At 41.4% G+C, this 17500-nt stretch overlaps 1 protein-coding gene across 5 annotated transcripts in view; it reads right to left on the bottom strand.

Moving 5' to 3' along the window:
• LOC147030540 (5'-AMP-activated protein kinase subunit gamma-1-like) overlaps window positions 1-17500 on the bottom strand; it is a 202971-nt gene that overhangs the window by 2427 nt on the left and 183044 nt on the right. For 4 of the 5 annotated variants that reach the window (XM_085874693.1, XM_085874695.1, XM_085874694.1 and 1 more), the window contains 4 exons: window positions 15413-15578; window positions 12151-12188; window positions 11529-11675; window positions 10903-10993 (listed from right to left, as the gene is read on the bottom strand). In XM_085874693.1, the coding sequence (XP_085730819.1) occupies window positions 10903-10993; window positions 11529-11675; window positions 12151-12188; window positions 15413-15578 (442 nt within the window). The remainder of the gene's footprint in view (window positions 1-10902; window positions 10994-11528; window positions 11676-12150; window positions 12189-15412; window positions 15579-17500) is intronic. The other variant, XM_085874696.1, reaches the window with a different exon arrangement.

Below are 17500 nucleotides of genomic sequence, written 5' to 3'. Positions count from 1 at the left end.
GATGAGACAAAGGATTCATCACACCTTCGGTATAATTTCCCTGGTCTCTGTATATGCTTCGAATGAGGCAAGTGATCTCCACCCTGAAGGACACATTCTATGCTGCGCTCGAGTGTGGTTGATAAGTGCCCCAGGTGAGATACTCTTCCAGGCTTGGAATATCTCAATGCATGGAATGGCACTGATAGGGATGGTTATGAGACATGTGTTGGGCCCCACAGATCTGCAACTGTGAACCAGAAAAGCACGAAGTTCCTTGACTTTGCACGACGTCATGCACTTATGGTGGCTGGATCATGGTTTCAGCGGCTCCAGGCTCATTGCTGGACTTGGTATCCCAATGCTGGTGATGTGGCAAAGGAGATTGACCATGTGCTCGTTCATGGTCACTGGAGGATGATCCAGACCTGCAGGATCTACTGGAGTGCTCACAGTTCCTCAATACGGACCACAGGCTTGCTGTAGCATCTCTCAAATCACAGCTTAAATCTGGGAGAGTGGTTCCATCCCAGCCGAGGCTGGACGATGGCAAGCTCAAGGATGAGAGGGTTGCTGAGGAGTTTGTGAACAGGCTCGGTGGAGATTTGGGGGAGGGGGGGAGGGGGGTCTGGGTGCTTTGGGGAATCCTGAAGTGTTGTGGAGTGCCTTCAAGACTACCATCCTTGATGTTGCCAGTGGATGTCTTGGAACTCACAGTATGGCAAAGAATAATTTTCTCTCTCAAGGAACACTGGATCCCATTGACAAGTCACAGGGCCAGGCTTAATGGCAGAGCTGAGCTGCTCAGGGAGTTGAGGCGTAAAAGTGTTCGTTTGCCGATGGTGGACAAGGAAGCCGATATGTAAGGAATCTGTGAGGGGGTATGGTATCACGTTCCTCCAAGCCCGTCCCTCAGTGGACGGCAGTTAGATAGGTGGGTGGTGGGCTCTTGACAGAGGAGTCCAAAGTGAAGGCACGCTGGGCCAGTTATTTTGGCCAGCTGTACCATGCAGACCCACCAGCTGTTAAGTAGGACATTAGGGGTGTTACTATTCCAATTGCTGACCCTCCATTAAACTATGATCCACCTTATTTTGTGGAAACACAGGCTGTGATGAAACAGTTGAGATGGGGTAAAGCTCCTGGGATCTGTGGAATCCATACTGAACTTCTCAAGGCTGGTGGAAATGCTGTACTCATGTCACTGCATGCAATTCTGTGCTCCGCCTGGAACACAAGCATCATCCCAACTGACTGGAAGAGGGGCCTCGTCTCTCTCTGGATTGGGAAGGGTGATCGCCAGGACTGCAACTACCGAGTGGTGATGCTGCTCTCAGTGCCAGACAAGGTCTTTTGCTCGGATAATTCTTGATAGGGTTCAGCATCATCTGCTATCTTGTCTGTACCTGTTTGTGTTGAGTATGTTGAGGTCAGAGAGATTCGCTTCCCTTGTTCGTGATATTCATGGCTCTGCTGGCTGTGACCAGAGGTCAACAGACATCTGGGACGGGCCTGGTAAATCATGGAATCGCTGGATCATGGGGTGTTGCGCTGCAATTATCTGTGCGGGAGGATGAAAGTCCAAGTCTTTAGGTCCTTGGTGCTTCCAGATGTGAGATTTGCACTCTGACCAAGGATCTGAGAGGAGACTTAATTCCTTTGGCACCAGGTGTCTTCGGAGAATCCTTGGCTATCGCTGCTTGGACTGTGTCCAATGAGCGGTTGCTGAGACACTCAAATGAGATTTGTTACCTGCATAGTCTGTCAGCGTCAGCTGTGGCTCTATGGACACGTGACTCGTTTTCCTGACGCTGATCCTGCTCACCAGATTCTCTCAGTGAGGGAGCCTCGTGAGTGGAGGAGGCCAATGGGCCAACCACATGCCTCCGAGTTGCAGCAGGTTGATCGGCATCTTCAGGAGATGGGGATGGGCCAAGCATCTGCCTGGGGGACGGCCAGACGGAGGCCCCTGAAGTACTGACGGAATGTGGACGCAGCAACGCGCTGCTGCGGCACATGCTCCCATATCTGACCACACCTGTCTTATCAGTTTATGATCGAGGAACAACTCATTTAAATTGAATGCTATATTTTGAGCATGAAGAGGAAGATTAGTTTTTTGTTTGAATTCATCCCAATCACACATGCGCAAAGAGGAGAGAGATAATATAATTTTTTTAAACTGTCTGTCTGCCTGGCATTCAATCAAAATTGGAAATCATTCCAAACAGGAAACTTACTGTTTATAAGGATGTCATAAAGGACACAAACAACAGGCACGAATAACTTATGTTTTGTGTTAGATAGGGTGATTTAATAGACACTGCAGAAATGGTGGTAAAATTGAAATTGATTATTTTATACAACTTTTACAATCTTTATTTTATTTAAATTTAATTGTATACTTTAACACTGCGCCGGGTATTGTGTTCTCTGAATGATCTAGTTTCATGAATTGCATTTGTGATCATAGCCCTAAGTTCATCCAAAGAATCTGGTTTTGATGAGTAAACAACAGTTTTACATAGCCTCATATAATGTAGTACAATGGGGACAAGTCAAGTGAAAGATGTGGCCAAACAACTGGTCCACATCTACCGATCCACTTGTCTGTGAATGTCATTCAAGAACCGTTACACATATGAAGCATAGTTGCAGAGAACAATGCCTCACACGGAAGGAGGTGCTATCTGAAAGATGCAATCATCGCAATTCTGGGATAAAGTTATTCTGCAACATTGCAAAGCAACGTTCACCACTGACTGTTGCTGCTTTTAAAAAGAAAAGAAAAACAAAAAACCAAAAGGACCAATGATGGGTGACTTCCCGAGAGTGCGTGATACTGATTTTTGGTGAGTTTCCTTCATGTTTCCAAACTTCCTAAGGTTTTTCCATCACCCAAATGTATGGCAGTTGACCACCACTGATGCAGAATGTCACCTCACCAGAAAAGATCAACTCATTGAGAAACTCAGGAAAATTGTGGATTTGAACTGTTAATAGAAACCTAACTTTGCACAGTCGTTCTTTCCCTGTCACATTTGTAACCACTTGAATTTTGTAAGCATGGTCCTGTAATTTCACTTTGAGAATTTGGTGCACTGTTCATTGCGGAATGTTTTTTTTCCCCGGATGAACGTCATAACGACTTTCATGGATTCAAGTGGCATGGGTCTACAGCACGGTAGATTTAAATATACCATCAGAGATGGGGAATCCACCACCATTGAATGAAAAAGGTCATACATATTCCAGATAATGAGGGAGGTGAATTGGAAACAAGACACCATTTGGTCATCATCTCGAAAAAGTTCCCCGGGGTGAGGAACGTAGTAACCAAAAATAATTGAAATCAGATAACCGATTTTCCATTTATTACAAAAAAAAAACATTGTTTTCAAGATGGCCGCCCCAGTCGGCCATCTTGGATTCTGCCACGCCCAAAAATCAATAGGGTTTTTCCTTTTCAGGTGATACATGTGTGACCCAAATTTCAAATCGATATGGCGAACAGTTTATGAGTTATCGCACTCACAGCTATAAATGTTGACGCCCGGACGGACGGACGGACAGCCGGACGACCTGGGTGACAACAATATCCCCCTTCCGCCACGCGGAGGGGGATAAACACTAGCCTTGGAAAAAGACCCACAGGAAGTTATACGACAACACCACTACATAATACTTACATTTGAAAAAATAAAAAGGGCATGTTAATCGACCCAAAGAAAATGTGACAAGACCCCAAGAAGTATTCCCTTCATCTGCAGTGTAAACCAATGAGCACACTTGGTTGCCAAGTGCCCATATACACCCATCTTTACAGTGTCATTGTTTTTTCCTTCACAACACAATACCTTCCCTTGCATTTGTCTAAATTCATGAGTGTCTAGATATGTCTCCATGTGTGTTTGTGTGCACGTGTGTGTGTGTGTGTGCGTGTGCGTGTGTTTGTGTGCACGGATGTACGTATTTCTGTGCACATTTATGTGTGCGTGCTTGTGTGCGCGTTTTTATGTGTGCGTGTGCATGCTTACTTGCATGCATGCTTGTGTTTGTGCTTGTGTGTGTGTGTGTGTGTGCTTGTTTATGCGTGCGTGTGCATTTTTATGTGTTTGTGTGCACAAGCCTTAGACATATTAAAAAAAAATTTTTTATTATTTTTTTGCATTCAGCATAAAGGTAAAAGTAACTCGACTAACCGTCACCTCTCAAATCTGGCAGGTGCCAGATAACAGCTTTACCTGTACACACAGTTTTGGTTGCCATATCTGTTGAAGTACAAAACTGCAATAGAGAGTTTCGCGGTGTATCGAACCATAGTAAAACCATAGTATATGGTGTCCGACGACAATACCAATTCCAAGGTTAGGGAGGGAGATAAAGTTAGTTTCGAGAGACGGATAAAGGAGACAAGTCATTACATTAGGAGATCTCATCATAATCGCTTCCTTTTTTGACACGTTTTAGATCATGAAGGGTATTTCAAAGAATACAGATTTCTTTTTTTTATTCAGCAGAATGGACAGTGAAATAAAAGGACCAAAAGTCACAGCCTTAGAGCAAAGAGGAAAGTTAAGACTGTAGCAAGGAAGGAGTCTTTCACTCAGAGTAGTTAATGCCTGGAGAACATCTCCTTGGAAAGGTAGTAGCAGCAGAAACAGAGGTAGGTATAAACTTGAATTATTTATGTACTTTTAAGCATTGAAGATAGAAGGGTATATGGATATTGGCAGGATTGGTGGGCAACTTCACACTCTTCCACCCTCCAAGCTTTCCTTTTACCTTTCTTAAAAACTCCACCCTCACCATTCTCCCTCAAATCCCCACTCTCACCCTTCTCCCTCCAATCTCCGCCCTTCTCAAAGTTGCCCCCCTCCTTACATCCACAAAGCTGACTCCTTCCCCTGCCCACTTCCAATCTTCAACTGCCCTCTGCCCCCTCTCTCGTAACTGTCCACTGAACCTCAACCCATCACCACTGAGCCTTTTCTCCTCCTCATCCGACCATCTCCCCGAGCTCTGGTGCAATTCCCACATTCTTTCAACAACTCTCCTGACCCTCCCACCCCCTCCTCCATCGTCCAACCGTCAACCTTCCCTGCACCCAAAGCCTCTTCCCCTCCCTCTTCTTTAACAGTGTGGACCTCAAACATCCAGGGCCTTCGCTCAAACCTAACAGATCTTACCATGCAGGTTGCCACTGACAAACAAGACAATCTGCAAAACAGAAACTTTCCTCCTCGAAGATATCTCTGACTCGTTACTCCCTCCTCCGGTATGACAGACCTGAACCTCGTCCTGGTGGCAGAGTTGCTCTCTTCATCAAAGACAATTCCTCACTCTCCATGCACTGCCCTCACTCCCCCACACCCACAGGAATACCTCTGGCTGCAGCTTCCCGTCCACTCCAACCTCATGTTAATATATGTGTTGGACCGTCCACCAAACAGTGATGACTCCATTAACATCTCGCTCTCCAAAAGCATGGACCAACTTCTATCCTCTCATCCCAACTCTCTCTTCCTCAGATGTGATGACTTCAATTGTCATCATGCGAGTTGGCTGGATGTGGAAACATCTCTCACTTGCCATGGCACTTCAGCAACAAACTTCAGCGACTCATTGGGACTGACTCGATCTGTAAACTTCCCAATCCAGATCTCAACCAACAGCACTCCATCTCTTCTTGATCTGATTTTGATTTTCCCTGTCAAACCTATCTCCCTCCTCCAAATCTGGTGGTGTCGAGTTAAGTGTTTCCAGTGTATGTTCCCCCTCCATCCCCCCTCCCTTACCTTAAATGGCCACACAGCTGACACTGCACGTGAAAAGGCTGAATACCTAAACTCTGTGTTGGTTTCGAATTCTTGTGTCCCGAACACATCTCTTTCTGTACCCACCTTACCCAGTCACACCCAGCTGCCCTGGACTCTGTGTCCTTTTCTCCTGACAAGGTGGAGAGCTTGATGTCAAACCTCGACTCAGATTCTGCAACCGGTCCAGACGGTATCAGCCCACGTGTCTTCAAAACCTGGTCCTCTGCTCTTGCTCACCCTCTCTCGGTCCAATTCACCCTCTCATTTGCTCAAGGTCATCTGCCATCTGCTTGGAAATCAGCAAGCATTACCACCCTGCATAAAAAGGTGCAAAAACAGATCCCTGCAACTACAGACCAATCAGTCTTCTCCCAATCATCAGCAAGGTTATGGAATGCATCATCGCTTCAGACATTAAATCCATCCCCTTCTCCAATGGCTTGATTTCCGATCATCAATTTGGTTTCAGACCAGGTCACTCTATCCCAGATACACTGCTTCTGCTTTCCCAACAATGGATGGAGGTACTCAATGCCAGACATGAAATCAGAGCCATCTCCCAAAACACATCACATGATTTCGATCATGGTCTGGCACCCTGCCCTGCTCACCAAACTCTGCCTACGGTATCCAAGGCCATCTCCACTCATGGCTCGCAGACTTCCTCTCCTGTCACAGTCAACGTGTGGCTCATAATGGAGTTCCCTCATCCCCTGTACCTGTCCAGGTTGGAGTTCCTCATGGTCGCATTCTGGGCCCTGTCCTGTTTCTGGCTTTCATCAATAATTTCTCTGACTGGAAAATCCTCCATCTCTTTGCCGATGACTCCACCCTTTGCCGTACTACCAGTCATCCCTCAGATTGGCAAGCAGCAGCTTCTTCAATCTCTGCAGATCTGCATAAAATCCCCCTCCCCCATCTACTTTCTCAACAATCCTCTTCAAGTCCATTCATTCAAGCTTCTCGGTCTCACGAGCTGCCATGATGCTTTCTAGGAAGGTCACATTTCCAAGCTGGCCTCCAAAGCCAGTCGCCGACTGGGCATTCTCCATCATGCAAAGACCTTCCTTGGCACACCTGAGCTCCTGACTACATACAAAACTTTTGTCCATAGTCTGATGGAGTACTGCTCTCCCCTCTGGGCTGGTGTTCCTGCATCTCACCTTTCTCAGCTTCACACTGTGGAAACCAAAGCATTTAGGATCGTTGGTATCTCCCACGATGAGGCTGAGTCTTTGGGTCTCTCACTCTCTCACCACAGGCAGGTTTGGTGGTCTTTCTGTCTTCTAAAGTCTCCTCTCTGGCCTCACCCCCCTCACCGCACTCTGTCTGGGATATGCCCCCCACCCCCCCCATCTCCTCTATATTTCCACAGGGCGCTCAACATCCGCCAGCAACCCCCTTGTGGTAAAACTACCAAAATCAAAAATCAATGCTCATCTTCATTCTTTCATTCCTCTTTTTCCCCACCTTTGGAACAAACTCCCACACTCTCTTCAATCCCACTCTTCCCTCCAGGTCTTCAAAACAGCTGTTCACAATCATCTCGTATATTTCCCCATCCAAAACCAGGATCTTTCCTACCCCGTTAATCCACCCCCAAACCGACCTCCTTCAAATTCCCTGCTTTCCGTCCTGAAAGTCCCTGTCGTGCAAGAACCTGAATGTACCTGTAATGTCCATTTCATTAACCCTGTATACCCCACCCCATCCCTCTCCCTTTTTCAGATCTCATGTCTCTGTTCCCCACTCTTTTGTCCTTTCCTCTCCCACCCATCTTGTCTCCTGCTCACCTTGTTGTACGTTCTGTGTTGGCTCTCATATGAGCCTCGACATTGGATACAAAACAACAACAAAAAACAACTTGGACGTGGATAGGTGATTGTATGCATTTGTAATGATCATTTCCATGAGGGTCTCATTGAAAGGTGAATGTGCTGTGTTTGTTCATTCCTCACCTGACAACAAAATACCCTGAAGATGTTCCCATGCCTATCCCCACTGTTCTTCCCCCCACTCCTTCTCCTACCCTACCCTCCCGATTGAATTGGATAAATGGTAGATCGAGTTGGTATCACAGATGATGAATAAACTGATATATTGAACTGATGGTATGTGGATAAAGCACAAGCAAGATGAGCCAAGTGGCATCTTCCTCTATCCAAGTTCCTTTTATTTAGTTGCAAGGAATCAAAGTTTAAGTTACAGATTTGAAACTTTCTGCTTTGTCCAAACCTCTGTGTATATAAAGGTATTTTGAAAATGCATCTTGCTGAGTATGCCTCACATCGTTTCAATGCAAGTAATATTTTACCTAAATACACACATACACAATAATCTTTCCACACATACAGAAACTTAAAAAGCCCAATTAAGCTATCACTCCTGCACCACACCCTGAAAGGCAACAAACAAACAATGAAATAAAATGATTGAAATTATTTTTGACATGCTGTGATAAAATGCTTCATAAAATAAATGAATGTATTTACAAATCCCTATGTACAGGGTGACCGCAAAAACAGGGATGGACCTACAAGTTTCCAATAAACGTACAGGGAAACAGGGATCATTTACAGTACAGTGATCGACTTACATGCTTTGCGTACGAAAATGAAAAACATGCAAAGGATGGAAGACTCTAGTGGATTGAAATACTGAAGTTATTTTTGTTCACGGATCCTTGTGCCAACAAAGAAAAGTCAAAACGTTTTTTAAAAGTAAGAAAAATTGCTTCCAAAAACGAAGATTATTTCAAGTGCAAAACTGTTATTTCTGTGTCATAATGTTGCTCTAAGAAAGCCAAGTGTTCCATTCACAAGAAGCAGTCAGTCTCTTGGAGGTGTTTTTTTCTCGCCAAGAAATACCTGAAAACTACCTCAAGAAATGAAAGGAAAAATGGATGGAGTCATCGAAAAAAAAATTAATTCAATGGAAGACAAATTGAACTGCAAAGGTCCTTTGAAAGTCATAAGAAGGAAAATATTTTTCAAAACTTCATTGAGTGAACATGCAAACAGTCTGCTTTTCATGCAAACATCCAAAGTACTGGATGAATAAAAGATAATCATAGAATGAAAAGATGATAAAGAAAGAAAGGTGAGCAAAAGAAAAGTGATAACCTAAACAAACAACAAGGAAAAATGACCATTATATTTAAAAGCAAACATTGAGGTAGGGTGTGCACTTATCATTCTGCAACACGAGATAGGATTGGGTAGCGACAAAGAGGGAGGGAAAGAGGGAACTTGCAGTGAAAGTATCCAAGAGGTCTGTTTGGAAACCTAATCCCATGATAACTTGACAAACACCGATTTTTTTGGAGTAGTCGATCTCGTCGAAAAAAAAAAAAAAAATTTGAAATTTGTTCTACCCATATCAGTATTTAAAATGGCAATTTCAGTTAATACAATGGTGATTTCGATGAAACTTGGTTGGTAGATTCATACCATGATCTAGTTGTGTGCAAATGAGAACCGTTGCTATGGACACCACCGTTGCCTAGCAAAGGGACTTTGAAATTTTTGAAAAATTAATTTTTTCGAAAATCAAAAATCGGGCCACGACCGACTGTGGGCAGTACATTCAGTCATATTGTCAAAAATTTCCAGCCGGATCCTATGAAAACTGTCGGAGAAGATAGACTTTCAATGAACCCTGGTCGAAAACAATAAAAAAAACGAAGTTCGTTATATCTCAGAGACTATGAGTCAGATATACATGAAACTGGTATGGTCGGTTCATGGTATGTCCTAGTTATGTGTGAGAAAGAACCGTTGCAATGGACCCCTCCGTTGCCGAGCAACGGCCAAAAAACCTCAAAATGTGGGGGTATTTTAACGAAAAAACAATCTGCAGCCTTAATCCTTGAAGCCAGAATCATGAATTTTCTTGTGCTTAATCCTCAGGTCATTCCCCATCGAACGGGCCCATCGCGTCAGGTTCTTTTGGGAAGGCGACTCACCATGTCCGCCTACCGGCTTGTTTTTTTTACGACTTACTAATTATAAAACCGTAGTGTTAACAAAATGTAAAAAATTACCCCCAGTTGGGGCTGCCGGTCATCTCTGAAGCTCTGTAGATGTGCATCTCTGATCGACTTAGAATGGCTTCGATGTCGCCTTGTCTTTTGGTTCAACGTACAGACGAAAGCCCGGGAGTCAAAAGGATAGAAAACCTCAGAAATCAAAATACATTTCTGAGTTATTCGGAGATAGATTTTGAAAATGGTTGATTTGGAACATTTATGATCAATGTGTCTTCAAAAGGTCGGGCGAAATTTTTTTGACCGTATCACAGACGATTTTTCCAACTTTGAAGACACGTTACTCGATAACCAGGACGAATCTAAAAAAACCGGCCAAAACAAAATTTAGATATTGTTCCATATTATCAGAATCCGAAGAAATTTCGAAGATCGGATCACAAACAGCGGAGGAGATAGATTTTGAATTTCGCAACTTTGGAGTGGCCTTGACCTTGACCTTCAATCGTGTCAAAAGTCATACCGTCGTGCATCACTCATCGACCCCGATCTACATACCAAGTTTCATCAAGATCGGGCGAATTATTTTTTGACCGTATCACATCGACGATTTTTCCAACTTTGAAGACACGTGACTCAATAACCAGGACGAATTTCAAAAAACCGGCCTGACCAAATTTATATATTGTTCCATATTATCAGAATCCGAGGGAATTTCAAAGATCGGATCATAAACGGCAGAGGAGATAGATTTTGAAAATGGACGATTTCACAACTTGGAGTGACCTTGACCTTCAATCGGGTCAAAGGTCATTCCGTGGTGCATCCCTCATCGACATCTCCCCACATACCAAATATCAAGAAAATCGGAAGAAAAAAATGGGGACGTACGTACGGACGGACGGACATCGAGACTGGTTTTATTAGGTCATCTCGTTAGAGATTACCTAAAAAGGAAAGCAGGCATGTACATTTACAAAGATGTGTCATGTGAAAATATTTTTTCTTTGCCTTGAAAGCAGGTATGGGCAGTGGGAAAGAGCAACAGAAATGAAGAAATCCATAAAGTTGAACTAATAATAATATTATGATTACATAATAGCAGGAAGCAAGACACACCTGGACTGAGAACAAGGGCCTGCAAGATGTCAGACAGAGAGACAATTCCCTCGACGACATCATTTTCATTAACCACCACGAGGCGGTGGACCTAGGGACAGAGACAATTCGTTTTACCGTCACAAAATCCAGCTATAAACACAGGGATCACAGAAGGCAGGTAACAAGGCAGACATTATCAACAAGTACGTATTATTGGAGAAAAAAACAAAAACAAATCAAAGGTGGAAAATAATTTGAAAATACAAACAAAACCCACAAAACAGGCACCATATTTTTCAAATGTGCTGCTGCCTCAAAATGTGTCGAGCCTCATCAATTACAGTTTACACATCTCAACTAAAATCTCATCTTTATGCAGTTTATAATTCTTACTTTTCTTACCTCTTTCTTATTTTCAAGGGATGCGATTTTACTTTAAAATATAAAGCAGACAGATAAATTGATTGATTGATTTGAGCCTTGGAAATTGCCAATGTCGATGAAACCTGATGCTCACCATGTAATTTACGTTGCAGAGAGACAATACCGCTGATTACTAACGAAACAATGTACTAGAACCTGACTTGAAAAGCAGTTATGTATGGTGTAAGATCAAAGGAAGTGAAAGAGGTTTTCTGACACACCTCTGCCGTCACGATTCTGTCAACGACCTCCTGCAAGGAATCATGACGCCGACATTTCAAGACACCCTCGAAGTATTGTGAGCGATGGCGCAGTGCTTCTGTTACAGTCACATCAAGATTGTTGTAAGTCTTCTCTGCTGCAAGATTCTGTTTTTTTTTGGAAGGGGTGGAAGAAGGTGAGTGAGCCAGAAACCTTATAAAGTCAATGAAAACTTTCAAAAGGTTTGAAACAATTTAAGTCAACAGGATCAATGAAATGTAAACTTGATGTCTGCATCTAAAGCGCTGACTCATGATTGCAGGGGACCCGGGTTCAAATCTCATATTCCATGTTTGTTTGTTGTCCACGAATGTCAATGTAAATGCACATCGATATCTGCCAATGTCTTTGGTCTGCATGTAATTCATGCACAAGCTTCTTTATGAGACTTAGATTAAGGAATAATAATAATAATAATAATAATAATAATAATAATAATAATAATAATAATAATAATAAAACATGATTTGCTGTGAATAGAAGTTTTGATTTAAGATTTAATTCAAGTCACTAATCATCTGTAATGGCTATAAACCAAGATCAAAAAAATAAAAATAAAAAGCAGTAAAAAAGGGAACTTACAATGACGTCAAACTTTGAGTAGATGTCAACTACTTTTCCTGCACATAAACAACAAATAGCCATCATTTTATTATTTCTAAACATAACCAAAAATAAAAGGCAACAATTTGATGCAAGTGGTATAGAAGAAAATGTACACAAATGACGACTAAGGACTGAACGAAAAGTAGTGGGAACATGGTAACAGCACACCGAATACAAAAAAAAAAACCTCATGACGACTCGAGTACTTGTGCACAATCGCTTTTGCTGTTTTAGGGTTTGAAAATTAAAATGTTTTCAGAAACCTGGGAAGCTTCAGATTTTAAATACTGCAATCACTCGTGTGTAATCCACTATCGTGTATAATATGCAAGGCACTTTTCAGATAAAATTCTCAGGAAAATACCAGTTTACATGTATAACCCATATCCCAAAATGAACTCCAGCTCAGAACTGAAAATTTAGTTGCAGTAACTCAAAAAGTATTTTGCTGATCTATGTAGAGCCATTTTAGAGGGTGTTAAATTCAGCATAACGGATGACTCCTTACTTGTATGAAACAAAATATGATGAACAATGTGGCATGTCGAATGTACCCAACAACTCTTACTGAGTGATAGATATGTGACATCCATCAGATGAGCACAGAAAGAGCTTGTGCGCAACTCTCAAGTCTTTAGCTTGCATTTTTAAGATGGCCGAACCGAGTAAAGAAGGTTGGTTTTGTGTCAGTACGAGAAATCTGGAATAAAAGTTTTCCCTTCAGTTGTTATATGGAATACGCACTCCAAAGTTTGAACAGATATTTCTGGGATAAACATGTGGCTCATACACAAGTGATTACGGTATTTCATCCTCAGTCCATGTTCAATTACCTTAGCACAGGTTTATGGAAGTCAATCAGACACGCATTACATAAAGGAAAATCATAAACATGAGTTGAGACATGGGACCTGATCTAAAACATTTAATCACTGATGGTGCAAATTACAAACACAATGTGAAAACAAATGTACCAGATTGGAGTTTACAAAAAAAGAAAATCTGGGACGATTTATGCAAGGGTACTGGTGCCAACTAGCAAGATTTTGTCAATGCATAGTTCTGTGTAGGAGATGAGCGATAAAATAAAGTACCAAATAATGTTGAGAGGTTTTATTTTAATTTTCATATTTTTTTGCACATGGCGTTTTACGATTCTATACGTCCACAGGTTTGATATTTCTTCCTTGATGTCAAAATCGATGATAAAGCCACACGTGTTCCACCAATGTTGAAGAGGTAGTGACAGGGGAAACAAACAGTCAGTATCCACTGCTTCCCTTTCTGGTGATCACAAATGCCAGTGATGAGTGATGTAGCATGGGTGGGTGTCAAAAGATCGATGTTTAACCAGGGCTTTATTCGGCATCGGAAATTCCATGATATAAATGTCACTACTAAAGGTTTTGGTGGTGCAGACTACCAGCACAATGATCAACTGGTTTTTTTTGTTGTAGTTTCATCTACATGAACAATATCACTTGTTTTGTATATTTGAAAAGGACAAGAGTACTTGAGTTTTATCCAAGTCCTGCAACACTTGCATCCTGTAGTATCTCATCGTGAGATCAAATTGTTAGAAATCAATCAAGACAGCCCTCTTCGATAAATTGTGCAATGCGAGTATATTTTTAATCAACTCATACACTAAGCTTTTTGTAAAACATGCAAAAAATTAAAAAGTTTTATTCCAGGAAATAAAACAAGAAAATATAGTTTGACGCGAATGCGTCAATGGATACGCCTCCACCCATGTTAGGTGTCAACTCACTCCACTGGGAGAGAGAGAGAGATAGAGAGATAGAGAGATAGAGAGATAGAGATAGAGAGATAGAGAGGAAGAAAGAGAGAGAGGGAGAGAGAAAATTAGAAGACAAAATTAGAAGAGAAGATGTCACATGTTTCCAACTCGAGTTATGATCTGCAAAATGATTTTCAAAGGACAAATAACCTTTGCCCTGTTGAACCCACAAATGAATCAGCTAATCTTTGTGTTGCAGTTCGTACTTGTGTGAAGTTTGGTTGAAATCTCTTCAGTGATTTACAAGTTATCACGGTTATGAAAATCTAAGCAAGCACAACCGGACAAGAAGAAAACAAAAGGCCTCCAGCAACTTTGACATAAAAAGGTACAGGGAGTTGATGAAACTTTACCCCTTTCTCAAGGTGTTCCCATTGTGTGTGCACGCACGCACGCACACAGCCCACATCAATGTGGTAGCATCTTGATGCTATCTGCGTTTAAATATTTGTAACACAGTAAACCCTTAAATATTACGAGGGTTAAGTTCCTGGAAAACGCTGCGATAAAAAAAAAAATGATAGACAAAACCAATTTTGAATGTTATAAGGGGGTTACGTTCCTCGGCTTGCAAGAAATATAGAGGAAGGTGGGTCACAGCCAAAATACACGTCACAATTGAAATAAACAAGGAAAATAAATATAAATTGACTTTGCAATGAAGTACCTGCTACGTTGAAGCAGATTAAACATGGCCCTTCCCTTCTATAATTATTTGAAGTCCACACACACATATATATATATATATATATATATATATATATATATATATATATATATATATATATATATATATATATATATATATATATATATATATATATATATATATATATATATATATATATATATATATATATATATATATATATATATATATATATATATATATATATATATATATATATATATATGTACACATATACATATACATATACATATATACATATACATATATATATATATACATATATACATATACATATATATATACATACATATAAATAAATGGACACCACCAACAGAAAAGTACTTGCATGAATATTCAACTCAAAAGTTCAGATGAATGGACAACTCTGCCCCTTCAACAATCTATAATAAGTGTAGTGCTAAGTAACCACATTACTGTTGCTCTGCCCAAACGATTTTGCCTTTAAAAGGCTTGACATGGTTGCCCAAATTAAGAGTGGTAAAACACCACTGTTTCTGTTAAAATATTCAAATGCAATAAACAGAAATGCAAGATGCATGCTTAATGCAAATATATAAAAAAGGATTCAGAATCACTATAATTGACTTAATGTGGCCAGTTTTTCCAAACTGTTCAATATACATGCACCAAGTTATCTTGCTTCTGACAAATTAAAATGACCACAAACTTCTTTCATTCAAGCAAAATTTGTTAAACCCTTTCCCTGCCCTTCTTAATGTAATCACCTGACTCATCAACGACGGGCAAAGCAGAGACGCGGCGCTCTACAAAGAGATAAAGAGCACGGATGGTGGTTGTGCTTGGACTGATGATGGCAATGTCATGAAAGGTTCCAACGCCCAGCTTCTCAAGGCTCCGAGACATGAATGGAGGTTTTGGCATCTCAGATGACTGACAAAGAAAGTTTGTTCTCAGGGTTAATAAAACCACAATGGAGACAAAAATCTACTATATATATATATATATATATATATATATATATATATATATATATATATATATATATATATATATATATATATATATATATATATATATATATATATATATATATTACACACAAGCATGGACCGGCTCACTATTCTTGCCTCTCCACACGTCGTTGCAGAGATTGATGTCATACACTTCCTGTGTTGGCATGATTTACACCAATCATTTATTTTCTTCAAATTCATTTGTTACATTGGTGATATTATATTTATTTGAAATTTGTGATACAAGGTCCAAGTGGTCAAAATGGTCAAAGGTCAGAGCTGTCTAATGGGTGTAAGCCATAAGGGGTGTAATGTTGTTGAGGTCTAAGGGGTCCAAAGGGTCTTCAAGGTGTTTTGTGGTTTTCAGGCTCCATTTGTCCCAGGGGACTTTTGAGTATTCTGGGTCTGGTGATTTTTGGGGCTCCGGGTATTAAGGAATTAACTTTCAAACAGGATGCTTTACGTGGCGGAGGTATGCGCTCCACCGAGTGCACTTCTACTTTTTGTTTTTTTGTTACACTTCAGGACTGGTCTCCTACATCCACCGCTGCTGATATCAATTCATCCTGGGAATTCTTCCACAGAAAACTGCTCTCTCTCTCTCTGAGGGACAGATTCATCTCAAGTCATCTTCAATTATCCTACCCATCCTCCCACTCTTGGTTTTCTGAATCCTGTGGTGAGGCTGTTGCTTTCAAACAACTTCCATTCTCCTCCTGGAAAGCAAATCTGACTGAAGGCAACCACAGATCATTCCACAAAGCCCACAACAAGTGCGTCTACCCTTAAGAGAGCCAGAAAACAACATTTGCCCGATCTCAACAATGAACTTTCAAACCTGTCTCCCTCCTCAAACCTGTGGCACCTTGTCAAGTCAGTCTCTGGTGTATGCTCCCTGTCCATCCCTTCCCTCACTTCAAATGGCACCACAGCAGACTTGGCTCATGAGAAGGCCAAATGCCTCAATTATGTTTGCTTCAAAATATTGTATGCCTCACCCCTCAATCTCTGCTCCTATCCTTCCCAGTCGTACCCAGTTGCTCCAGAATTCTGTCTTTTGCACCTAAAAAGGGGGAAAAGTTTCTGGCAACCATCAACTCTGACTCTGCAACTGGACCAGATTACATCAACTCACACGTGTCCTAAAAACCTGCTTTGCTGTTCTTGCACTTGCTCTCTCTGCCCTTTTCACAATGTCATTTACCGTAAATCATCTTCCATTTGCTTGGAAATCAGCAAACATCACAGCATTACACAAAAGGTGCAAAAACAGATAACCTTAACTCCAGCCAAATTAGCTCACTTCCAATCATCGGCAAGGTCATTGAATCCATCATTGTAGTTGACATAAAATCTTTCCTTTCCTCCAACAGCCACATCTCAGATCATCAAGTCAGATTCAGACCTGGTCACTCCACATTGGAGATGCTGCTTCTACTCTCCCAACAATGGTGGTGGCCCTCAATATCAGACATAAGATCAGGAATGTCTCTCTGGACATATCTCGAGCTTTTTATGCAGTCTGGCATTCTGCCTTGCTCTCAAAACTGTCTGCCTTTAGAATCCAAAGGCAAACTCCACTCTTGGATTACTGACTTCCTCCACCCTTGTAGGCAACATATGGCTCTCAACAAAACCCTTTGATCTCCTCTCCCTGTCAAGGCCGGAGTACCCGAAAGCAGTGTTCTCGGCCCATATAAGTCCTAATCATCATCAATAATCTCACTGATTCTGTAAAATTCTCCATCTCTTTGCTGATGACCACTCTCTGACAAAACATCTCTCACCCTTTTGACAGGCAGCAGCCTCTTCCCACTCTTCAGACCTTGACAAAATCAC

The sequence above is a fragment of the Eptatretus burgeri genome, chromosome 3 (assembly GCF_056783735.1).
Source record: "Eptatretus burgeri isolate ZD-2024b chromosome 3, Ebu_testis_v1, whole genome shotgun sequence".
NCBI classification, from domain to species: domain Eukaryota; kingdom Metazoa; phylum Chordata; class Myxini; order Myxiniformes; family Myxinidae; genus Eptatretus; species Eptatretus burgeri.
This window is presented reverse-complemented; position numbering and strand designations above follow the sequence as displayed.